Genomic DNA, 27,535 nt, shown 5'->3' with positions numbered 1-27,535 from the left:
CTGTGAATCCTTGTTAAGCGAATTAAGGGCTCCATCCACAAGTCCCACATGCCTAGCGGAATCGCTCCGTGTTATCTCCTCCTTCAATGTCTCCAGCTTCTTCTGCAAAAGCCTGATGAGGGGAATGACCTGACTCAGGCTGGCAGTGTCTGAACTGACTTCACGTGTGGCAAGTTCAAAGGGCATCAGAACCTTGCACAACGTTGAAATCATTCTCCACTGCACTTGAGACAGGTGCATTCCACCTCCTATATCGTGCTCAATTGTATAGGCTTGAATGGCCTTTTGCTGCTCCTCCAACCTCTGAAGCATATAGAGGGTTAAATTCCACCTCGTTACCACTTCTTGCTTCAGATGATGGCAGGGCAGGTTCAGTAGTTTTTGGTGGTGCTCCAGTCTTCTGTACGTGGTGCCTGTACGCCGAAAGTGTCCCGCAATTCTTCTGGCCACCGACAGCATCTCTTGCACGCCCCTGTCGTTTTTTTAAAAATTCTGCACCACCAAATTCAAGGTATGTGCAAAACATGGGACGTGCTGGAATTTGCCCATATTTAATGCACACACAATATTGCTGGCATTGTCCGATGCCACAAATCCACAGGAGAGTCCAATTGGGGTAAGCCATTCCGCGATGATCTTCCTCAGTTGCCGTAAGAGGTTTTCAGCTGTGTGCGTATTCTGGAAAGCGGTGATACAAAGCGTAGCCTGCCTAGGAAAGAGTTGGCGTTTGCGAGATGCTGCTACTGGTGCCGCCGCTGCTGTTCTTGCGGCGGGAGTCCATACATCTACCCAGTGGGCTGTCACAGTCATATAGTCCTGACCCTGCCCTGCTCCACTTGTCCACATGTCCGTGGTTAAGTGGACATTGGGTACAACTGCATTTTTTAGGACACTGGTGAGTCTTTTTCTGACGTCCGTGTACATTCTCGGTATCGCCTGCCTAGAGAAGTGGAACCTAGATGGTATTTTGTAACGGGGGCACACTGCCTCAATAAATTGTCTAGTTCCCTGTGAACTAACGGCGGATACCGGACGCACGTCTAACACCAACATAGTTGTCAAGGCCTCAGTTATCCGCTTTGCAGCAGGATGACTGCTGTGATATTTCATCTTCCTCGCAAAGGACTGTTGGACAGTCAATTGCTTACTGGAAGTAGTACAAGTGGGCTTACGACTTCCCCTCTGGGATGACCATCGACTCCCAGCAGCAACAACAGCAGCGCCAGCAGCAGTAGGCGTTACACGCAAGGATGCATCGGAGGAATCCCAGGCAGGAGAGGACTCGTCAGAATTGCCAGTGACATGGCCTGCAGGACTATTGGCATTCCTGGGGAAGGAGGAAATTGACACTGAGGGAGTTGGTGGGGTGGTTTGCGTGAGCTTGGTTACAAGAGGAAGGGATTTACTGGTCAGTGGACTGCTTCCGCTGTCGGCCAAAGTTTTTGAACTTGTCACTGACTTATTATGAATGCGCTGCAGGTGACGTATAAGGGAGGATGTTCCGAGGTGGTTAACGTCCTTACCCCTACTTATTACAGCTTGACAAAGGGAACACACGGCTTGACAAATGTTGTCCGCATTTCTGGTGAAATACTTCCACACCGAAGAGCTGATTTTTTTGGTATTTTCACCAGGCATGTCAACGGCCATATTCCTCCCACGGACAACAGGTGTCTCCCCGGGTGCCTGACTTAAACAAACCACCTCACCATCAGAATCCTCCTTGTCAATTTCCTCCCCAGCGCCAGCAACACCCATATCCTCCTCATCCTGGTGTACTTCAACACTGACATCTTCAATCTGACTATCAGGAACTGGACTGCGGGTGCTCCTTCCAGCACTTGCAGGGGGCGTGCAAATGGTGGAAGGCGCATGCTCTTCACGTCCAGTGTTGGGAAGGTCAGGCATCGCAACCGACACAATTGGACTCTCCTTGTGGATTTGGGATTTCGAAGAACGCACAGTTCTTTGCAGTGCTTTTGCCAGCTTGAGTCTTTTCAGTTTTCTAGCGAGAGGCTGAGTGCTTCCATCCTCATGTGAAGCTGAACCACTAGCCATGAACATAGGCCAGGGCCTCAGCCGTTCCTTGCCACTCCGTGTGGTAAATGGCATATTGGCAAGTTTATGCTTCTCCTCCGACAATTTTATTTTAGGTTTTGGAGTCATTTTTTTACTGATATTTGGTGTTTTGGATTTGACATGCTCTGTACTATGACATTGGGCATCGGCCTTGGCAGACGACGTTGCTGGCATTTCATCATCTCGGCCATGACTAGTGGCAGCAGCTTCAGCACGAGGTGGAAGTGGATCTTGATCTTTCCCTAATTTTGGAACCTCAACATTTTTGTTCTCCATATTTTAATAGGCACAACTAAAAGGCACCTCAGGTAAACAATGGAGATGGATGGATACTAGTATACAATTATGGATGGACTGCCGAGTGCCGACACAGAGGTAGCTACAGCCGTGGACTACCGTACTGTACTGTGTCTGCTGCTAATATAGACTGGTTGATAATGAGATGTAGTATGTATAAAGAAGAAAGAAAAAAAAAACACGGGTAGGTGGTATACAATTATGGATGGACTGCCGAGTGCCGACACAGAGGTAGCTACAGCCGTGGACTACCGTACTGTACTGTGTCTGCTGCTAATATAGACTGGTTGATAATGAGATGTAGTATGTATAAAGAAGAAAGAAAAAAAAACCACGGGTAGGTGGTATACAATTATGGATGGACTGCCGAGTGCCGACACAGAGGTAGCTACAGCCGTGGACTACCGTACTGTACTGTGTCTGCTGCTAATATAGACTGGATGATAATGAGATGTAGTATGTATAAAGAAGAAGAAAAAAACCACGGGTAGGTGGTATACAATTATGGATGGACTGCCGAGTGCCGACACAGAGGTAGCTACAGCCGTGGACTACCGTACTGTACTGTGTCTGCTGCTAATATAGACTGGATGATAATGAGATGTAGTATGTATAAAGAAGAAAGAAAAAAAAACCACGGGTAGGTGGTATACAATTATGGACGGACTGCCGAGTGCCGACACAGAGGTAGCTACAGCCGTGGACTACCGTACTGTACTGTGTCTGCTGCTAATATAGACTGGTTGATAATGAGATGTAGTATGTATAAAGAAGAAAGAAAAAAAAAACCACGGGTAGGTGGTATACAATTATGGATGGACTGCCGAGTGCCGACACAGAGGTAGCTACAGCCGTGGACTACCGTACTGTACTGTGTCTGCTGCTAATATAGACTGGTTGATAATGAGATGTAGTATGTATAAAGAAGAAAGAAAAAAAAACCACGGGTAGTATACAATTATGGATGGACTGCCGAGTGCCGACACAGAGGTAGCTACAGCCGTGGACTACCGTACTGTACTGTGTCTGCTGCTAATATAGACTGGATGATAATGAGATGTAGTATGTATAAAGAAGAAAGAAAAAAAACCACGGGTAGGTGGTATACAATTATGGACGGACTGCCGAGTGCCGACACAGAGGTAGCTACAGCCGTGGACTACCGTACTGTACTGTGTCTGCTGCTAATATAGACTGGTTGATAATGAGATGTAGTATGTATAAAGAAGAAAGAAAAAAAAACCACGGGTAGGTGGTATACAATTATGGATGGACTGCCGAGTGCCGACACAGAGGTAGCTACAGCCGTGGACTACCGTACTGTACTGTGTCTGCTGCTAATATAGACTGGATGATAATGAGATGTAGTATGTATAAAGAAGAAAAAAAAAACCACGGGTAGGTGGTATACAATTATGGATGGACTGCCGAGTGCCGACACAGAGGTAGCTACAGCCGTGGACTACCATACTGTACTGTGTCTGCTGCTAATATAGACTGGATGATAATGAGATGTAGTATGTATAAAGAAGAAAGAAAAAAAAAACCACGGGTAGGTGGTATACAATTATGGATGGACTGCCGAGTGCCGACACAGAGGTAGCTACAGCCGTGAACTACCGTACTGTGTCTGCTGCGACTGGATGATAAATAATGATATAAAAAATATATATATATCACTACTGCAGCCGGACAGGTATATATTATATAATGACGGACCTGCTGGACACTGTCTGTCAGCAGAATGAGTTTTTTATAGAATAAAAAAACACCACACAAGTCACACGACGAGTGTTTAACTTTTTCAGGCAATCACAATATAGTATACTATACTGGTGGTCAGTGTGGTCAGGTCACTGGTCAGTCACACTGGCAGTGGCACTCCTGCCTGCAGCAAAAGTGTGCACTGTTTAATTTTAATAATATTTATGTACTCCTGGCTCCTGCTATAACCTATAACTGCTCCCCAGTCTCCCCCACAATTAAGCTGTGTGAGCACAGTCAGATATTATACATAGATGATGCAGCACACTGGGCTGAGCACAGATATGGTATGTGACTGAGTCACTGTGTATCGTTTTTTTTCAGGCAGAGAACGGATTATATTAAATAAAACTGCACTGGTGGTCACTGGTCAGTGGTCAGTCACTAGTAAACTCTGCACTCTCTAGTACTCCTAAGCTCCAGTAAATCAAGTGTCTCTGTCTCAATCTCACTCTCTCTCTTCTAATCTAAATGGAGAGGACGCCAGCCACGTCCTCTCCCTATCAATCTCAATGCACGTGTGAAAATGGCGGCGACGCGCGGCTCCTTATATAGAATCCGAGTCTCGCGATAGAATCCGAGCCTCGCGAGAATCCGACAGCGTCATGATGACGTTCGGGCGCGCTCGGGTTAACCGAGCAAGGCGGGAAGATCCGAGTCGCTCGGATCCGTGTAAAAAAAGCTGAAGTTCGGGCGGGTTCGGATTCCGAGGAACCGAACCCGCTCATCTCTATTGGTTATAAGGTACAATGATCCCTGTGGCTACATGTATTTTAAATAATGTTTCTCGTGGCCACTTACAGTATATGGAACCTCTTGTAAAACACAATACACAAACAAATCCTGAAAAATATCAGTGTATTTTCTTCAACAAATAGATCTTACTAACTTTGGAGCTCATTTACATTTAGATGTAAGTCATTTTCATGACACGCCTCTCAGATGAAGCAGTACGCGCCCACGCTTATAGGTGTTACTTTCACAATCTCTCTGAAATGCTTTTTTAAAAGTAGGCAAGTATGGTGTAGTTTAATACTAGTCAAAGGACTTGGATTGATTCTAATTTTGAAGTAAAGCGAAAAATGCAAGTAACGTACATTGCAGCGGCTGCATGTGACGTCACGCAGCCGACGCGGCCCACCCCCCGCATGGTCTGGTCATGCCTGCGTTGCCCGGACCGCGCCCCCCAAAACGGCAGCCCAACGCTGCCGGCCCGCCCCCTCCCGCCCAGCAAATGCCTCTGTCTGTCAATCAGGCAAAGGTATGCGCTGGCGCACTGCGGCGCAGTTCAGACCTGATTGCCCGCTGTGCGCAGCGATCAGATCTGAAGTAGCCCCCACGTGCACTGCAGGTGGGGCAAATATAACATGTGCAGAGAGAGTTAGAATTGGGTGGGGTGTGTTCAAACTGAAATCTAAATTGCAGTGTAAAAATAAAGCAGCCAGTATTTACCCTGCACAGAAACAATATAACCCACCCAAATCTAACTCACTCTGCACATGTTATATCTGCCCCCCCCCCCCCTGCAGTGCACATGGGGGGTCATTCCGAGTTGTTTGCTCGCTAGCAGATTTTAGCAGCATTGCACACGCTAGGCCGCCGCCCTCTGGGAGTGTATCTTAGCTTAGCAGAATAGCGAACGAAAGATTCGCAGAATTGCGAATAGAAAATTCTTAGCAGTTTCTGAGTAGCTCCACACTTACTCACAGATTGCGATTAGCTCAGGCCGTTACAGGCTGTGTTTAAAAAATGTCAGTTAGGTTGGTACTTTATCACCGTGCTATTTATCTGGGCCTGGTATTGTCACATTACATCCTTTTTTACTCAAGATGCAACCAGACCTCACAGTATCTCAAACCTCGTCTACTGTCAGTTACTCCCTGCATAACCTCTGAGGTACTTATATAGTTTCTGTGCCATGAGGAGTGTGAGGCAGAGCCTTTCCTGTCATACTAACGATACGCCACAGTTTTGACTATATAAAGCATACCCTCCGACATTTTACACATGAAAACCGGTACAAATTAAGAAAGGGGGCGTGGCCACTGGTAAAAGGGGCATCCCTTTCCTATACTTTCAATGTTCATTTGGAGAGTCTAAAATTGGTACAAAGCCCTTTTTGGTAGATACAAACCATAAAAAAAGTACTGTACCTGCCAAAAAGGAACAGTCGGAGGGTATGTATAAAGTATATGAAAACTATAAAAAATACTGTATATTAGAAATATCTTCATTGTATTATTCTAATAGTTTTTATAGTCAAAACTCTGGAGTGAAACGTCTATGGCAGGTGAGGCAGTGCCTGCCACATTTCTGATCAGAACGTAACACATTTTCAGCAGTATATACATTGTATATATTGTATAATGCCTGCATGAACCTTTGGGCTTATATATTGTGTGTAAATCTGGCTCTGGTACTAGCCAGTGCCTCCTCAGCCATTTTCCTCACTACAAGTCCGTGACAACTTTTTTGAGACTGTCCTGCTGTCCCACCAGTGGGCCGCAGTGTCCCATAGTGGAAGGGGGGGCGGGGGGGGGGGGTAGCAGCTGGGAGGCCACCTGTCACTCACTGAGTCACTGAATAGGTGCTGTGCTCATGCAGAGAGGCTGGGAGCATGGAGCGCTGGGCATGCCTCCACAATGACGAAAATGGGAAGCGTGGCTCGAGATAGCTGTTTTCCCGCAAAACCACACCCCCTCTTGCATAGGCCACGCGTCTTTTGGCAGCTGCATGCGCAAGAGTCCCTAATCTGGTATTTCAAATGTTGGGAGGTATGCCTTAGTTAAGTCTATAAGACCAGTGACGTGCACAAATGCTCACCTCTGTGTATCCACGTTACACTAATCCATGTCCGCTCTCTTACTGCAGGTCTCCTGAAGCAGGAGGATGCTGGAGGGAACAAGTTTGTGGTTGGTGTCAATTCGGCTAATGCAATTTACTGCCTGAATCAGGGACAAATAGTTCCCCCAGTTGCAAATCCAACATGGACAGGCTTAGATGGGAGTCTGAAATATTACAGCTGTGGCCCCTTTGGCTGTTGGGGAGTGAACAGCAACAATAATGTATATTACCGCTACAACGTGAGCCCCACAAGCTGCCAGGGAACTCAATGGCAGCTAGTAGATGGCTATCTAGTCATGGTGGAAGTCGGCACTGATGGCTCTGTGTATGGTGTGAACTCAGATGGATATGTGTTCTACAGGTAAAGCACTGGGCTCATTTTATGAAGCAAATTACATTGTTCAACTATAATACATTTTATTAGGCTTTTGAAGATATTAGTTATACAGATGTAGCAGCTTTCTTTCCAGAAGACCGAGTGACCAGGAGTCACAAAAAGAATGGAAAGAGCCCAAATTACCCATGCCCAGGATTCTGAAGGAGCTCAGAAGTGCAGAGGAGGCACAACCATGCGCCTCCCAGGGGTGCACAGTACAAATCCATAGATCAGGGTATAGTTGTATCACCTACAGTGGCCCCACCTACCCCCCCTCCCCCCCCCCTTCCCCCCCCCACACACACACATTTCCCAGTGCCTGGGCCCACCAATGTCTTCATAGCCCTGGGTGTGTCTGTAACAAATGAATATGGAGTTGCGTTAATTCACATTCTGTATCACTGCAGAATGTCTTACCGCAGCAACTTATTACCTCTAAATCATTTTCAAAGCACAGAAATGTACATAAAAAAATTAAAAACTACCGTGCGGGTTATGTAATAAGTTCCGAGATAATAGATCCGGAGTGATTTACGCGAGTACACTGCTAATTTTAAAGTAGCAATCAGTTATGAGGCAAAACCGTACTGATTGCTGCTTTAAATTTAGCGACAAGCTCATAGAAATCACGCTGATTCTATAATCTCAGAGCCTATTACATAACCCTTCATATGCTGGAAGATGCTGTTACTACAGTATAAAGAATATGGCAGTGGTATTTAAAAAAGAATAATAATAATTTGATTATTCATAAAACTGATCTCAATGTACACTCAAAAGTTAGGTTGCCTACTGGACTTCAGTGTAACAGACCTGCGAAGCATATGGGCTAAGCAGAGGAGAGTGCTCACTGGGAAGTTATAGCGCCTTCATATACTATACCCAGCGCTTGGTTTTACTTTTGTATGATTGCGACTGTACTTTATAGCACGGGCCAGACTCGCTGATGCCTACAAGTTGCAGGCTATTACGTTTATCCCTAAGGCCAGGGATATACATCTACCCCCTGAGAAAGGACACTGGTTCCTACAGGTATATTCATCATGAAAAAATTGTGCAATGAGAAATTTTAGTTTTAAATTCTCATTGCATTCTCTCACAATATTTTCATGATTCATCATGGTGCCCTCTTAAAATGTTCACTCCCGAAAAACTGGACTTTTTGCAAAGTCAGTATTTTTGGGAAGTAATAATTTTCCCCTCTGGCTGCCCGGCTGCAGAGGTCAAGAGCAGCACCCTCCCCTACGCCAGCACCAGAGGTCCGCTGCAATCGCGGCTCCCCTCCTCCCCCTCCGGAACCTTACTGCGATTCCCCCCCCCCCTCCCCCTGCTGGCAGCAGAGGTCTGCTGCAGCCTCCCACCCCTCCACCTGGCCCCTTATTGCTGGGGCTGCCTGGTCACTACCCTCCACCCCCCCACGCCGGCACCTTATTGAGCGCCTCCACCGACACCGGAGGTCCGCTGCAGCCGCTGCCCCCTCCTTCTCCGCCAATACCTTATTGCCGATGCTGCCCGGCACCACAGGTCTGTTGAAGACACAGCTCCCCTCCTACCCCACTCTGTACCTCTGTAAACGGCATCTTGTGAAGAGATTCTGGGGCTGTTCGAACAGATTCACTTTCAAACGCTGAAAAGAAAGCATTTTCAGAGTTTGATGAATGTCACGATTTCTACATCCCCATACTTTAGTATGGGGAATATAGAAATTGTGACAAACAAAGGATAACGAATATGCCCCTAGTGAGCTGACAGGTTGAAATCTTATGAACACTTACTGGTCCAGTTCACAAAATGTCTGCCTCCATTTGTGTGTGTAGGTGACAGGTGACTTTCAATCTAATTTTTATCTATTATAACTATCATATTATTATTATTATTACTGCAATAATCATGTCACTGTTTGATACTCAGTCAGCCTTCTCTCTCTATTCCAGGAATGGTGTCACTTCTGCTAGTCCTACTGGAACATCGTGGGCACTAGTAAATTTTACTTTTAGTATCAAGCACGTATCCTATGATGCTGGTTACCTGTGGCTTCTCTCACAGAATGGAGACATCTTTAGGTGTAAAGTCAGTGGCTCGGTGATCGTGAACATCTGATAACAGAGTAAATACATTTATGACAGCAGAATTAAAATAAATTCTCAAATAATGGATTTAACAGTGTAATAAAAGCGGTGTACCCAAATAAAGCTTGCAAAATCAAATATTTCTCCTTTATGTCCCAATGTAAAACATCCATTTATATTATTTTGTATTATTTTACTTAGGAATGGTTATTTCTACAGTGCACGCATAGGGCCTAATTCAGACCTGATTGCTAGGCTGCGTTTTCGCACAGCCTGCGATCAGGTCTGAACTACGCATGTGGTCCGTAGCGATGTGGATTGGCGGTCAGTGTCAGAATGTGCAAGAAAAACGATCGCACCGGCGATTGCAAGGTGACTGACAGGAAGAGACCGTTTGTGGGTGGCAACTGACTGTTTTAAAGGAGTGTCCAGAGAAACGCAGGAGGGACCAGGCGTTTGAAGGGAGGGCTTCTGGTGTCAGCTCCGGCCCCGATCATCGCACTGGAAGAGTAAGTCCTGGGCTGTACAGAGACTGCACAAACTGCTGTGTACCGGGAGCAGGGGGGCAGTTGGGGGAGGCTTTGATCATCCGCTGTTTTGCTCTGCAAAGCAGCCGGTGATCACTGAATAGATGCCGCATCTATTCAATGCTGGGAGGGGAGCAGGGGGCTGCCACAGCTGCTCGGGGAGCGCTGGGCACACCCCCAAAATGCCGAAAACGGGTCCGTGGCATTCGGCCATGCCCACTCGGTCGAGACCACGCCCCATCCTCGATAAGCCACGCCCCTTTTCGGGCCATGCGTGGCTTTGCCGCGCAGGGGTCCCTCTTCCTCCCCTTTAAAAGTTGGGAGGTTTGCCATATTCTGCAGCCCTTTACAGAGAATATAAATGTAATATAGTAGTATTCTTTGTAGGTGAATGGGATTGAAATAATTAGATCATTTTATATGTATGTTATGGGTTTAAGGGAACTATAAGGTAATTAATATAAATAATTAAAATAATAAACATTAATATAGTTAAAGTTCATATATATACACATTTGCTGAAGGTAAACATAGATTTAAAAAAAAAGGGAAATGACTGATTGCGCTCAGGGCCGGTTCAAGGGCGCAGAGCGCCCCGGGCAGGAAAGGGGCGTGGCCTAATACAGGGGGCGTGGTGAGTCACGCCCCCTGTACATTGAAAGCGCCGCTTGAATGCTGAGCGGTGCGCGATGACGTCATCGCGCACCGCACAGCAAAAGGTCCTCTCCACGAAGAGAAACTAGACGCTATGCGTCTAGTTCCCTTCGTGGAGAGGACCTTTGCTGTGCGGTGCGCGATGACGTCATCGCGCACCGCTCAGCAGTTACTCTCCACGAAGGGAAACTAGACGCATAGCGTCTAGTTCCCTTCACAGGAGGCGCCGAGGACGGGGACGGCAGCGGAGGCGGATGGGGGACACAGCGGGCAGCAGTGGCGGATCTTGCCACGGTGCGGCGCCCTCCGGATGGCGCCAGCGCCCTCCGGAAGGCGGCGCCCCGGGCAAAAGTCCTGCTTGCCCGTGGCAAGAACCGCCACTGATTGCGCTATCCCTCCAGGTGCGTATATGAATAAAGACACGTTTTCATCACTTCTCTGGTATTTATTTTAGTACAAACGTTATGTCCCATACGACAGTATATTAAAAACTCAATATGCATGCATACTCATTATGAGCTCATTCTAAAAATTTATAATAATAATAATAATAATAATATAGTAATATTTCTCTGTTTAAACATCCAGTGTTCAAACCTATTAGAAACAATTAATAATAGTTCCACTACTAATTTAAGTGCAACATAGCTTGTATATCCACAGCGTTTGAACGGTATTTTTCCCAAAGATGAAAAACTCAGTTCTTTGTATATAGGCCCTCATTCCGAGTCGTTCGCTCGGTAAATTTCATCGCATCGCAGCGATTTTCCGCTTAGTGCGCATGCGCAATGTCCGCACTGCGACTGCGCCAAGTAAATTTTCTATGAAGTTAGTATTTTTACTCATGGCTTTTTCATCGCTCAGGCGATCGTAGTGTGATTGACAGGAAATGGGTGTTTCTGGGCGGAAACAGGACGTTTTATGGGCGTGTGGGAAAAAACGCTACCGTTTCCGGAAAAAACGCAGGCGTGGCTGGAGAAACGGGGGAGTGTCTGGGCGAACGCTGGGTGTGTTTGTGACGTCAAACCAGGAACGACAAGCACTGAACTGATCGCAGATGCCGAGTAAGTCTGAAGCTACTCTGAAACTGCTAAGAAGTTTGTAATCGCAATATTGCGAATACATCGTTCGCAATTTTAAGAAGCTAAGATTCACTCCCAGACTGTCCCAATTTGATAAATAAAGGATAATGAATATACCCTCTAGAACTGTTACAATAATACCTCTAGAAGAGTTCCTTATCATAAGGGTGTGTTCTCATATTACCGATTCCGATACACAGTGTAAATCGTTCGAATTTGGAGATCATTTAACCGGAGAAGTTTCCATATGTCCAGAAGTTGGGAATAAATACCTGAAAGTGAAATGTTAAAATATATAATGTAATGTACTAATATGGTTACCAAAATCCAACTGTATGTTCCTAATACTGCACTGAGGAAGAAGATTGATGTACTGTACTACAAACATTGGTCGAGCCATACCCTGAGACTAGGTAGTGAGTCCAAACATGCAGTTACAGAACATCGGCACCCGGATAATCAACTCGATAATCAACTCAGTCACAGACGCAGGTCAAAATGCAACGTTTCAATGTTTAATCATACATCCTCATCAGGCATATAAACTTACAACAAGCATAGCTCAACTTATAACCCCACCACATGTGTCTCCGCCAGTGGCATTCCAGGAACCGGAAGAATGATGCCCATCTCATATCATTCGTAACCAAGACAACTGGCACTTGCATAAGCAAAGTGACCGCTAAAGGGTAAACATCCTGCCCATATATTATGGTTATGAGAACATCAAAACATACATTGTATTACTGCATTATAGGAGACCCCCTAATAAAGAGCCTCTATAGTAATATATATATTAGGGCAGTACGGATGGTGTAATGGATAGCATTACTACCTCACAGCACTGAGGTCATGGGTTCGATTCCCACCATGGCTCTACCTGTGTGGAGTTTGTATATTCTCCCTGTACTTGCGTGGGTTTCCTCCGGGTACTCCGGTTTCCTCCACAATTCAAAAATATACTGGTTGGGCAACTGTCTCCCAACAAAATTAACCCTAATGTGTATGTGTGTGTGTACATGTGGTAGGGAATATAGATTGTAAGCTCCACTGGGTAGGGACTGATGTGAATGAGCAAATATTCTCTGTAAAGCGCTGTGGAATATGTGTGCGCTATATAAATAACTGGTAATAAATCATTCAAATAAACGCATTTAATCCTAGGTTGTCATTGAGGCCCTTAGGCGCCAATGTATTCAGTCTATGGATCCACCTCGACTCACATTTTAATCATTTCAAGGATCGGTTGCTACCCCGCATGCTGTCAGACACATGATCTATAATCATTTAGCCCAAATTGGTCATATTGTGGCCCGCTCTAGCATAAATTTTCCAACTTAAAAAGTGTGAGGAAGGGGTGACTGCAGTCATGTCAGTAATATCGGTCTTTATTACCCAATCATGGCTATTGCAACACCATGTATAACACAGCGTTACATTCACCTCTTGCAGATTCAAATCATCATCTGATTTTACAATTGGCTCCAATCGTTTACAGACCCCTTTGATGTCACCACTGGCTACATTAAAATAATTCACCCAGGACAAGCGTCTCCCTGAATCACGCTTGCTCCCTGTACAAAGAAGATCTTCCCTGGGTCTTGCCAAGGCTCTCTGTTTAGCATCTAATAAATCACAAGACATTTTTTGATAATTTTGTCAATATGTTTATTAGCCTTGTTGTGATCACAGATCCGGCATGCTGTAATGCAGGGGTGGGGAACCTTTTTTCTACCAAGGGCCATTTGGATATTTATAAAATCCTTAGGGGGCCATACAAAAATTCTCAACTTAAAAATGACCCTGCTACCCCCAGTAGTTCTTCCCGCTAGAGGTACTGAGTGCCCGCCCAAAAATGGGTGTTGCCAATTAAAATGGAACGTGATACACATATGCCCCCAATAGTGCAGTGCCAGATACACATGGCAGTGCAGTGCCAGAAACACAAATGCTCCCACAGTGCCAGATACACAATTGCCCCCAAAGTGCCAGATACACAATTGCCCCCACAGTGCCAGATATACAAATGCCACCACAGTGCCAGATACACAATTGCCCCCACAGTGCCAGATACACAATTGCCCCCACAGTGCCAGATATACAAATGCCACCACAGTGCCAGATACACAATTGCCCACACAGTGCCAGATCCACCTATGTCCTGCTCCCGGTCCACCTGCCCCCTCCTGCATCGACAATCACCACTCCCTAGCCGCGCCGAAGGTGGAACAAAAGCTGCTGCGGCCACCGGCATAGATGTGTATGAAAGCGGTGTAGAGGAAGGTTTTCATAGCCCTCTCTGCGCCGCATACTCTCTGAGCCCCAGAGCCTCCTCTGCGCGTGATGTCACAGAAGTGCCTCCCAGCCACAGCCGCACCCAGATCCCAAGAGGCCCTGTCTCCACAACACAGCACCTGGCCTGCCGGCCTGGAAGCCTCGAGATGGCTAATGTAACGTATAGAGTGGGTGATATCACGGAGGGTAATGTCTGGACGCTGAATCAGTGTAAAAGGTGACAGTGCTGTGCAGTGCAGTGGGTGTGCAGTGTCACTGACACTGCACAGCACTCTCACTTTTTACATTGATTCAGTGAGTGCAGTAGCGCACGCAGGGGGGGTTTCCGAGTACCTGGAAACCCCCCCTGATGAGCCAAATGTTTATTTGTGAGACGGAGACAGCAGTGTCTCCGTCTCAGCAAAAGCCGCGACCGCGACCACGGAGCTACTGCAGGAGCAGAGAGCTACATAGCTCTCTGCAGAGAATGTCCGGGGAGAGCTGCTGGCTGCGCATGCTCAGCAGCAGCAGCTCTCTCCCACCTCACAGAATAGGCTGTTCGTGTCTCCCACTGCTCCGAGCCCCTGGTGGTATGTATACCACCAGTGCTGTATATGAAGTGTGAGTGTGTATTTACAGGGATGTGTATGTATTTGTGTATGTACGCATGTGTGTTGGTGTATGTATGAATGTGTGTGGCATGTGTGTGTATATATATATATATATATATATATATATATATGTGTGTCTGTGTGTGTATATATATATATATATATATATATGTCTGTGTGTGTGTGTGTGTGTGTGTGTGTGTGTGTGTGTATATATATATATATATATATATATGTCTATGTATATATATATATATATATATATACACGTCTATGTATATTTTATATATATATATATATATATATATATATATATATATAAAATATCAGTATGTTTTACCAGCACACGGGGTGCCAGTTCTCAGTGGCATCCCGTCTGCCGGAAGCGAGGTGGCGAGAACCCTCGTGGGCTCGCTGCGGGCACGGTTGCTCGCTTTGCTTGCCACAGGTTAGATTCCCACTCGGTTGGTGGCGTGGAGCAACTAACCGAGTGGGAATACCTGCGGATATTGGGATTCCATTCGTCTGTATTTCACCGTATATATATATATTTATTTTTTTCTTCTTTCTTTTATTTATTTATATATATATATACACACACACACACACACACACACACACACACACACACACATATATACATACACATATATACCCATTCACAGATACACACCCACGGAAACCCCCCTGAATAAATCCTGCGTTTGCCCCTGCAGTCAGCTAACAATAGTGACTGGCTGCTGTGCGAGTCTCTGGGGGAGCCACTGCCAAAGGGAGGACAGCAGCTTAGCTGCTTCCATGAGGAGAAGCATTACCCGCCCCTCCCCCACTCTCAGTACCTCCAGGCCCCATCCTCCGCACCCCCACACACCCTTTCACCACCCGCGGTGGCTCCGGACCCCCTCCCCCTCCCGCAGTGGCTCCTGACCCCCTCCCCCATCCATGGCACCCATGCACTCGCCCCTCCCCCACACACGGCACCCCAACAACCGCCCCTCCCCAACCTGCGGCATCCCTGGATCCTCTCCCCCATCTGCGTCTCCCCGCACCCGCCACTCCCCCCCAACCACAGCATCTACTAGATGATTCATCAGGCCCTGCGTGCGCTGTTCACGTCATTGCAAGGGGCTACGACCCCTTAACCATTGCACGCCCTTTGTCCGTGCAATATTTAACCACTCACACAAATTATGATTGGAGGTAATATAATAAAAATATTGCATGCCACAAGGGTGTGCAAGGGTTAAGGGGGCGTAGCCCCTTACGACGGCGTGAAGAGCGCCCGTAGGGCGTGATGAATCACCTAGTTGGGAATATGGGAGCCCGTAATTTAAAGACTTGACCTATTTATTAACATTATTTTTACAAAAAAAAAAAAAAATACTGTGAAAAACTGCTCCAAACCCTTTAATTGTCATTTTTTTAGTAACCCATACCGCATGCCCCATAGTTATAATGGGAAATGCGATATTAGCGGATTTACTTAAATTTAAAAAACAAAACAAAACACTGCAGTGTGCCCTGTGATATTGACGCTAACTCAGGCTGGTAAAATCACAGGGCTGCACTGCGAGATCCCTACTTCTGCCCAGCTTTCTCTGCCCCCCAGGCCAGTGTGATCAGCTCTGTGTGACCGATGGACACACAAGCTGATTACTGGTTAAAACGAATACAAAGATCAAAATGTTAAAAAACAAACAAACCATACTTACCAGTCCAGGGAGTCAGTGATCGGTGCTCTGGTGCGGGCTGCCGGGTGCAGAGTTCTCCATGTGCTGCATTGTGACCTCCAGTGCAGTAATGTGACGCCGCAAAATGGCAACTCACTTTACAGCACCTGGGGTTATAGCAGCACACAGGATCCAGAGCCAGGCTTCCTGTACTGGTAAGTATATTTACCGTGTGTGTGGGGGCGGGGGGCGTTGTGGCAGCGGCAGCGCGGGCGCAGCAGGACATCAGGGTATTTTTTATCCCTGAAAAATACCCTGATGAAGTTGCATATTGTTATCGCAGGGACAGAGCTTGCTCGCATTGCATGCGATAATGAATACATCCGTACGATGTCATTAATTATCGCAGTGTAGATATGGGCGATTTTATCACGCCACATCCGCATCCTTGGCGATAAATAGGCCCCATGAAAGCTACTAGAGTGTAGCAATGTATTCCTGTCGGTCATTTTCTATTAGTACAAAGCTTGCCTTCATGTATGGAAATTTCAACATCCCAAAAAATTGACCACATCTTGTTCCATGACATAAATTAATTTAATCGGACTGTTTGATGCATTGTGACTCCCAATGAAGGATTCAAATTGTTCCCTAGAGCCTGATCATATTAAAAAACAAATTGTCTCGGTACCTGACATTAAATTTGATCATGTCAGATACAGACGGTTCTAAAAAAAATATATACTCTTTTGTGTCTGGAACATAGGGCCTGATTCAGACCGAGCTGCTGCAGCGGCAGTGGTCGCAGGCTGAAGCCCAGTGAGGTGTGCGCATGCACAACAGCCGCACTGCGCATGCGCACACAACTGAGATGCGAAGGCATCTCACTTGTGCAGTGGCCTCTGTGTGATTGGCAGGCGGAGGCGGTTGCGGGGCATGTCGGCGGCGTTGCGGCAGCGTTTTCGGCGTGTCTGGACCATTTGTGGTGGTGGGCTGCGGCAGCCGCGTGAAGTCACATACAGCCACTGCAGCCCAAAATATGGCGGTAGCCACCTGCAGCGGGAGGGGGGGGCAAGACCCGCCCGCATGTCAGAGATTTTGATCGCACATCTACGATCAGGTCTGAATTAGGCCCCAATAAATGCATTCACGTACGATGGAGATACACTGGACCCCATCAGACACCCAGACTGCTGCAAAAAAAATAAAAAAATACTTGCCATAAGAAATGATATAGTTACATGTGAGAATCATTTTTAGGAGATCACAAAACAATTCCACATCATGTACTTCCTTGGGTATGGGTCGTTGGGTCGACAGTCATTAGGTCGACCACTGAAGGACGACATGGGTATTAGGTCGACATGTTCTAGGTCGACAGTTGAAAAGGTCGACATGAGTTTTTGGACTTTTTTTGGTGTCGTTTTCTTCGTAAAGTCACGGGGAACCCCAATGAGTGCACCGTGTCCCCTCGCATGGTGAGCGAACTTTGGCCAAGGTGCCTCACTCAGTTACCGCTGCGCTCGGCACATGTTACCGTTCCCAATTGTAATCCATGTGGTTCGTAAAGTATGAAAAAGTCTAAAAATGTAAAACATTTTTTTAAAACACATGTCGACCTTGTGACCTGTCGACCTAGAACATGTCGACCTAATGCCCGTGTCGACCTAATGACTGTCGACCTAAGTTGGGGTGACCTAACGACCGTATCCCACTTCCTGAACTCCATCCACATTACGTATTACCGTATACAAACTGGAAATATCAAGGCTACACAAAAACCTGCCCTCCAGGATAGCATGTAGTTCAGCCAACTTATTCAAGAAAGAGGTGGTATCAGGTAAATAGCCAGGGGGTCCAACAATGCAGGGCTGCAACAGCGCATCTAAAGACACAGAACAATTCTGCATCAAAGAGTTGCCGGCAGCAATAATTGAACGTCCCGGGGGAGATGACACATTTTTGTGTATTTTTGGTAACGAATACAATAATGCATAGTTGCCTACCCTCCCTCATTCTGCAGGAGACTCCCTGAAATAGCAGCAATCTCCCTCACTCCCTGAAAAGTCCATCAATCTCCCTCATTCTTGGGAGAAAAAGAAATCAGAGATACATACATTCAAATGGGATCCTTAGTGCCATTTCCCTGCATTGGTTATAAGGCACAATGGATCCCTATGGCCACTTACAGTATATTGTACCTCTTGTAAGTCACAATACACAAACAAATCCTGCAAAATATCAGTGTCTTTTCTTCAACAAATAGATCTTACTAACTTTGGGGCTCATTTACATTTGGATGTAAGTCATTTTCATGACACGCCTCCCCGATGTAGCGGTACTCGCCCGCGCTGATAGGTGTTACTTTCACAATCTCCCTGAAATGCTTTTTCAAAAGTAGGCAAGTATGCAATAATGGTGTTACAGGCCATTTAGGAATAACAGCACCTGATTAGTACACCACCCAAAACAACATTTTTTCCAGTGGATTTTTTTAAGTCTTCATAAGGCAATAATATGGGTTTTCCCTTAAGTCTTTCATAGCCAAAATCCTGTGACTCAACATTTATAGGGATGAACAAGTAACAAAGACAAAAATGAACAAATATTGAGAATCAGAGATATAATATATTGAGCGTAATATATTATACCGTGTTGTTCAGTGATTTCCTGAGCTTGTTTGCAGACAGATATCAGTTTCTGAAATGCACAGATAAGGGCTTCTATAGCAGCTCTCCTGCAGAAGGAATTATACACCGCACAGCCTGGAACAGACAAGGTAGGAATCAGTAACAGGTGGGTGAGAACAGGACAGGGCATCGGCTAGACCTGTATGTACCATATCTGTTTACTACTGTCATTCTATTGCACGTTGGTGTTTGTGGTTTAACTTAGTATTATACCTTTTAAGTTATTTTCTGTCTGGAAGATAACCATATAGGGAAATGTATGTGCATATCCCAAAACAGATATATAGAATTGTGGCTGAAATACCAACAATGGCAATAATACAGGATTTTGCCTGTATACACATAAGCATGTCTGCAATTAGTATAGGGGGTAACTGTAGCACAGCTACGATCAGGCACACTGACATGCGGGGGGACGCCCAGCACAGAGCTAGCCCGCCCCCCATGTCAGTCCCTGCTCCGTCGCAGAAGTACAAAAGCATCGCACAGTGGCAGGGAGTTACTCGTTGCTGCCTGGGTCGCAGCGGCTGCGCGTGACGTCACGGAGCTGCCGCGGCCCGCTCCCCCAACAGTCTGGGCATGCCTGCGTTGCCCCGACCGCGCCCACTAAATGGCGGATAAACGCCCCCGGCCCGCCCCCTCTCGGCCAGCGACTGCTTCTGCCTGATTGACCTAAGGCATCTTGAGAAAGATATGGTGGTATCGAAAGGCGTTGGCGGGGAAAGGGTTACAGAAGGTGGAACACTTACCTAAGTACCGGATGGACAGTATCCAAGGACGCCTGTAATCTTCCATAATCCATGCTCTTTATGTCTGCTTGTTTGAGTGGACAATAACATCTGGTAGGAGTTTCATCTATCTGTGTTTTACAATTTGCTTTTGTGTCTAACTGCAATTAGTAGAATTACTTGCCAGTACGCATGTTTCCTATGTGTTTTAATAAATTGTTTGTCGTCTTTACACTATGGAAAGTCTTTTTTAATTTACATATTGCCGGATTACTTAAGGACTAAAGTGTGGAATTACAGCAAGTCATCGGTATAACACGTTTGACATCCTGCCCTTGGGGGTAATTCAGAGCTGATCGTAGCAGCAAATTTGTTAGCAGTTGGGCAAAACCATGTGCACTGCAGGTGTGGGCAGATATGTGCAGAGAGCGTTAGATTTGGGTGGGGTGTGCTTAAACTGAAATGTAAATTGCAGTGTAAAAATAAAACAGCCAGTATTTACCCTGCACAGAAACAAAATAACCCACCCAAATCTCTGTGCAAATGTTATATCTGCCACACCTGTAGTGCACATGGGCGGTCATTCCGACCCGTTCGCATGCTGCAGTTTATCGCACCGGTGCGAACTGGTCGGAACTGTGCATGCGCGGCGGCCGCATTGGGCACATGCGTCATTGCCTGACAACGGCTGTCGCCGGGCAGCGACGCCGCCAGCGGAAAAAGTGATTGCAGCGGCGATCGCCAGAAGACTGACAGGCGGGAGGCGTTCCGGGGCGTCAACGGACCATTTTCAAGGCATGGTGAGGCGAACACAGGCATGTCCAGGTGTTTGGAGGGCGGACGTCTGACGTCAATTCCGGGACCTTCACCGCTGGATCCGTCGCACAGGGTAAGTAGGTCTGACCCTGGTCTTCTTTTGCTCAAAACTTTTTTTGCATAGCAGGACTGCACAAGCGTTCGCAGCCTTGCTATGCAAAAAAATCCCTCCCCATAGGCCGCATCTAGTTGATCGCACGGGCTGCAAAAAGTAGCTTTGTGCGATCATCTCGGAATTACCCCCATGGTTTTTCCCAACTGCTAACAAATTTGCTGCTACAATCAGGTCTGAATTACCCCCCTTAAGCTAAGTTTGTCTGCCATTGCTGTGGTAGACCATATATTTTGGTATGACTCAGTAACCTTCCATTTTTAAACTATGATGTCCATGTTCTCATTTGTTTGAGACAGGGCCGTTTGTTGGGGCAGTTGCACTAACTGTGGCTCCCTGCTTCCCCCTCCCATTCCTCCCCGAGTAACCCGCTCGGGTGGTGGAGTTTCACAGAATGACGCGGTTGCATTGTTACGTCACGACGCAACCTCGTCACGACGCGAAACTCCCCCCTCCCCCGAGCGGAGTACAGAGGGGGATCCAAGTTAGGAAGAGGGAAAGGCCGGCGCGAGGAGCGACTGGTGAGGCGGGCTGAAGAGCGGTAATCGCCTCTGTAAGTATTCTCTCTCTCTCTCTCTCTCAATGTGTGAAATGGGGACACCTGCCGTAATGTGAAATGGGGACTCTTGCCTGCCGTAGTGTGGGGATTTAATGTATCAAGGGCATTGCGGTGTGTGGCATAATATGGTGCAGGGGGCATTACTGTGTGGGGCTTCATATGCTAGATTTTTTTTTTTCTGTGGTGGTTGTGATCTGTTGGAGCAGGGTCAAAAACAACTGGATTGTGAGGTAGTCTTTTCAGACGAGGCCATGCCCATTTAAATGAGGCCACACCCATTTAGATGAGGCCACACCCCTTGCCGGGCGCACGCCCAAGTATTTTATTTGATCTAAGTGTGTGTGAGTGTGTGTGTGTGTGTGTGGGGGGGGGGGGCACATTTTTTGATGTCATGGGGAGGGGCGCATTTTTAAATCTCGCACTGGGAGCCAAATTAGCTAGAAACAGCCCTGGTTTGAGATACCAAGAAGGAAAAGAACACCAAAGAAAACTATGAGAATCTTCCAAATTGAAGGACTGTGAATCTTTATACTAAGTATTGTGTGCACTTTTTGTGTGGTGGTCTCTTCTGTTTTTTGTCTTCACATAGAAAGCGTTCCTTGCTAATCACACCACATGCTACACACAGGTAGTCCCCGGGGATGCGGTTTTCTCTCCCTAGGACTGCCGGTCTGGACTGCGATTAGTATAGAACGTTTCCAGTGGGAAGCCACTCCCCTGCCCATGCATCAGCCTTACCGGACTTCTAGTGACTGCAATCGATGCAGTCCCTAGAAGCCAATTTATGTGCACGTGCGTCATTTTTTTACCCTGCTAAAAAATGTTGTGCATGTGTGCCATGTGAACCTACATACTATAGGTTCTGAAAAATGAAGAGGACGCCCTCTAGTGTGATATGTTAAACATACATACAACACATACCAATTAGTGCTGCAGGCCATTTCTGAGTTGGATGGATTTCTGTTCACAGATGCAAATGGCCAGATATTGCATACAGAGCATGCACTGATATAAATGTATGTATATTTTCATATCTCCGTCCTATTCTGAGTCGTACAGAATTTGGCCAGATCTGTCCTTCCATGAAATTAGGTGTTTAGGGACGGTAACTGGACGGTAACAATGCGATCCCCTCTCTTTGTGGAAGTGTAATAGCGGTGTATCCAAAGCTTAGTGCGACTTTTAGTTGTGCGTATGGTGAAGGGAAGCCATGTATCCGATGGATCTCCCTTCATCTAGCATGGGGCTGGTGCATCTGCCAATACTAATGCTGGCTTCCCGCTAGCTTCCAGACATGCAAACCCTGCTTTAGCCATACAAATTCTCTCATTAACAATGCATAAGGTAGTAATAAGGTAGTATATAAGGCATAAGGTAGTATATAAGGCATAAGGTAGTATATAAGGCATAAGGTAGTAATCAGGTAGTATATAAGGCATAAGGTAGTAATCAGGTAGTATATAAGGCATAAGGTAGTAATAAGGTAGTATATAAGGCATAAGGTAGTAATAAGGTAGTAAAAAATGCATAACGTAGTAATAAGGTAGTATATAAGGCATAAGGTAGTATGTAAGGCATAAGGTAGTAATAAGGTAGTATATAATGCATAAGGTAGTAATCAGGTAGTATATAAGGCATAAGGTAGTAATCAGGTAGTATATAAGGCATAAGGTAGTAATCAGGTAGTATATAAGGCATAAGGTAGTAATAAGGTAGTATATAAGGCATAAGGTAGTAATAAGGTAGTATATAATGCATAAGGTAGTAATAAGGTAGTATATAAGGCATAACGTAGTAATAAGGTAGTACATAAGGCATGAGGTAGTAATAAGGTAGTATATAATGCATAAGGTAGTAATAAGGTAGTATATAAGGCATAAGGTAGTGATAAGGTAGTATATAATGCATAAAGTAGTGATAAGGTAGTATATAAGGCATGAGGTAGTAATAAGGTAGTATATAAGGCATAATGTAGTAATAAGGTAGTATATAAGGCATAAGGTAGTAATAAGGTAGTATATAAGGTATGAGGTAGTAATAAGGCAGTATATAAGGCATAAGGTAGTGATAAGGTAGTATATAATGCATAAAGTAGTGATAAGGTAGTATATAAGGCATGAGGTAGTAATAAGGTAGTATATAAGGCATAAGGTAGTAATAAGGTAGTATATAAGGCATAAGGTAGTGATAAGGTAGTATATAATGCATAAAGTAGTGATAAGGTAGTATATAAGGCATGAGGTAGTAATAAGGTAGTATATAAGGCATAATGTAGTAATAAGGTAGTATATAAGGCATAAGGTAGTAATAAGGTAGTATATAAGGCATGAGGTAGTAATAAGGTAGTATATAAGGCATAAGGTAGTAATAAGGTAGTATATAAGGCATAAGGTAGTGATAAGGTAGTATATAATGCATAAAGTAGTGATAAGGTAGTATATAAGGCATGAGGTAGTAATAAGGTAGTATATAAGGCATAAGGTAGTAATCAGGTAGTATATAAGGCATAAGGTAGTAATAAGGTAGTATATAAGGCATGAGGTAGTAATAAGGTAGTATATAAGGCATAAGTTAGTAATCAGGTAGTATATAAGGCATAAGGTAGTATGTAAGGCATAAGGTAGTAATAAGGTAGTGTATAATGCATAAGGTAGTAATAAGGTAGTATATAAGGCATAAGGTAGTAATAAGGTAGTATATTATGCATAAGGTAGTAATAAGGTAGTATATAATGCATAAGATAGTAATAAGGTAGTATATAAGGCATAAGGTAGTAATCAGGTAGAATATAAGGCATAAGGTAGTAATAAGGTAGTATATAAGGTATGAGGTAGTAATAAGGTAGTATATAATGCATAACGTAGTAATAAGGTAGTATATAAGGCATAAGGTAGTAATAAGGTAGTATATTATGCATAAGGTAGTAATAAGGTAGTATATAATGCATAAGGTAGTAATAAGGTAGTATATAATGCATAAGGTAGTAATAAGGTAGTATATAAGGCATAAGGTAGTAATCAGGTAGTATATAAGGCATAAGGTAGTATATAAGGTATGAGGTAGTAATAAGGTAGTATATAAGGCATAAGGTAGTGATAAGGTAGTATATAAGGCATAAGGTAGTAATAAGGTAGTATATAAGGCATAAGGTAGTAATAATAGAGTATATAATGCATAAGGCAGTAATAAGGTAGTATATAAGGCATAAGGTAGTAATCAGGTAGTATATAAGGCATAAGGTAGTAATAAGGTAGTATATAAGGTATGAGGTAATAATAAGGTAGTATATAAGGCAAAAGGTAGTAATAAGGTAGTATATAAGGCATAAGGTAGTAATAAGGTAGCATATAAGACATAAGGTAGTAATAAGGTAGTATATAATGCATAAGGTAGTAATAAGGTAGTATATAATGCATAAGGTAGTAATAAGGTAGTATATAAGGCATAAGGTAGTAATAAGGTAGTATATAAGGTATGAGGTAGTAATAAGGTAGTATATAAGGCATAAGGTAGTAATAAGGTAGCATATAAGACATAAGGTAGTAATAAGGTAGTATATAATGCATAAGGTAGTAATAAGGTAGTATATAAGGCATAAGGTAGTAATAAGGTAGTATATAAGGCATAAGGTAGCAATAAGGTAGTATATAAGGCACAAGGTAGTAATAAGGTAGTATATAAGGTATGAGGTAGTAATCAGGTAGTATATAAGGCATAAGGTAGTAATAAGGTAGTATATAAGGTATGAGGTAGTAATAAGGTAGTATATAAGGCATAAGGTAGTAATAAGGTAGTATATAAGACATAAGGTAGTAATAAGGTAGTATATTATGCATAAGGTAGTAATAAGGTAGTACATAAGGTATGAGGTAGTAATAAGGTAGTATATAAGGCATAAGGTAGTAATAAGGTAGTATATAAGGCATAAGGTAGTATATAAGGCATAAGGTAGTAATAAGGTAGTATGTAAGGCATAAGGTAGTAATAAGGTAGCATATAAGACATAAGGTAGTAATAAGGTAGTATATAATGCATAAGGTAGTAATAAGGTAGTATATAAGGTATGAGGTAGTAATAAGGTAGTATATAAGGCATAAGGTAGTAATAAGGTAGTATATAAGGCATAAGGTAGTGATAAGGTAGTACATAAGGCATAAGGTAGTAATAAGGTAGTATATAAGGCATAAGGTAGTAATAAGCTAGTATATAATGCATAAGGTAGTAATAAGGTAGCATATAAGGCATAAGGTAGTAATAAGGTAGTATATAATACATAACGTAGTAATAAGGTAGTATATAAGGCATAAGGTAGTAATAAGGTAGTATATAAGGCATAAGGTAGTATATAATGCATAACATAGTAAAAAGGTAGTATATAAGGCATAAGGTAGTAATACGGTAGTATATAAGGCATAAGGTAGTAATAAGGTAGTATATAAGGCATAAGGTAGTAATAAGGTAGTATATAAGGTATGAGGTAGTAATCAGGTACTATATAAGGCATAAGGTAGTAATAAGGTAGTATATAAGGAATGAGGTAGTAATAAGGTAGTATATAAGGCATAAGGTAGTAATAAGGTAGTATATAAGACATAAGGTAGTAATAAGGTAGTATATAAGGCATAAGGTAGTAATAAGGTAGTATATAAGGCATAAGGTAGTAATAAGGTAGCATATAAGACATAAGGTAGTAATAAGGTAGTATATAAGGCATAAGGTAGTAATAAGGTAGCATATAAGACATAAGGTAGTAATAAGGTAGTATATAATGCATAAGGTAGTAATAAGGTAGTATATAAGGTATGAGGTAGTAATAAGGTAGTATATAAGGCATAAGGTAGTAATAAGGTAGTATATAAGGCATAAGGTAGTGATAAGGTAGTATATAAGGCATAAGGTAGTAATAAGGTAGTATATAATGCATAAGGTAGTAATAAGTTAGCATATAAGGCATAAGGTAGTAATAAGGTAGTATATAATGCATAACGTAGTAATAAGGTAGTATATAAGGCATAAGGTAGTAATAAGGTAGTATATAAGGCATAAGGTAGTAATAAGGTAGTATATAAGGCATAAGGTAATATATAATGCATAACATAGTAATAAGGTAGTATATAAGGCATAAGGTAGTAATAAGGTAGTATATAAGGTATGAGGTAATAATAAGGTAGTATATAAGGCATAAGGTAGTAATAAGGTAGTATATAAGACATAAGGTAGTAATAAGGTAGTATATTATGCATAAGGTAGTAATAAGGTAGTATAAAATGTATGAGGTAGTAATAAGGTAGTATATAAGGCATAAGGTAGTAATAAGGTAGTATATAAGGCATAAGGTAGTGATAAGGTAGTATATAAGGCATAAGGTAGTAATAAGGTAGTATATAAGGCATAAGGTACTAATAAGGTAGTATATAAGGCATAAGGTAGTAATAAGGTAGTATATAATGCATAAGGTAGTAATAAGGTAGCATATAAGGCAGTAATAAGGTAGTATATAATGCATAACGTAGTAATAAGGTAGTATATAAGGCATAAGGTAGTAATAAGGTAGTATATAAGGCATAAGGTAGTAATAAGGTAGTATATAAGGCATAAGGTAGTATATAATGCATAACATAGTAATAAGGTAGTATATAAGGCATAAGGTAGTAATACGGTAGTATATAAGGCATAAGGTAGTAATAAGGTAGTATATAAGGCATAAGGTAGTAATAAGGTAGTATATAAGGCATAAGGTAGTAATAAGGTAGTATATAAGGCATAAGGTAGTATATAATGCATAACATAGTAATAAGGTAGTATATAAGGCATAAGGTAGTAATAAGGTAGTATATAAGGCATAAGGTAGTAATAAGGTAGTATATAAGGCATAAGGTAGTATATAATGCATAACATAGTAATAAGGTAGTATATAAGGCATAAGGTAGTAATACGGTAGTATATAAGGCATAAGGTAGTAATAAGGTAGTATATAAGGCATAAGGTAGTAATAAGGTAGTATATAAGGCATAAGGTAGTAATAGGGTAGTATATAATACATAAGGTAGTAAATAATGCGTAAGGCAGTAATTCAGGCTTTCGTGGCTGCCCGCTGTGGGTGCGACTCTGATGCCCACTAGTCTATGTGGTGATGAGGTTTGCACTGTTTTATGATGTGCCCTCAGCATCCTGCAGATCTCATTCTGTTTCCAGAATCACTTTGACATCAATATTTTATATGGGCAGTATTTATAATACACAAGTGATGCTAAGATATGCAAATATATAATATTTGTATATACAGTATGCTCTGATGTCATTAATCATAGCTTTGGTGGACATCATAGGAGTAAGCTTTGTGGGTTTTATGATTCCATGAGTACCCCCAAAATTTGTACTGC

At 43.5% G+C, this 27,535-nt stretch overlaps 1 protein-coding gene across 1 annotated transcript in view; it reads left to right on the top strand.

Moving 5' to 3' along the window:
* Positions 1 to 9,552, top strand: part of LOC134967003 (fish-egg lectin-like) — a 31,172-nt gene extending 21,620 nt beyond the window's left edge. Inside the window, exons 3-4 of the mRNA XM_063944004.1 lie at positions 7,012 to 7,345; positions 9,295 to 9,552. Coding sequence (XP_063800074.1) covers positions 7,012 to 7,345; positions 9,295 to 9,460 — 500 coding nt within the window. The 3' untranslated portion in view covers positions 9,461 to 9,552. The remainder of the gene's footprint in view (positions 1 to 7,011; positions 7,346 to 9,294) is intronic.
* The last annotated feature ends 17,983 nt before the right edge of the window (positions 9,553 to 27,535 follow it).

Source organism: Pseudophryne corroboree, chromosome 10 (genome assembly GCF_028390025.1).
Source record: "Pseudophryne corroboree isolate aPseCor3 chromosome 10, aPseCor3.hap2, whole genome shotgun sequence".
Classification (NCBI taxonomy): domain Eukaryota; kingdom Metazoa; phylum Chordata; class Amphibia; order Anura; family Myobatrachidae; genus Pseudophryne; species Pseudophryne corroboree.
The sequence above is the reverse complement of the archived record's forward strand: the minus strand, read 5'-3'. Positions and strand labels throughout refer to the sequence as shown.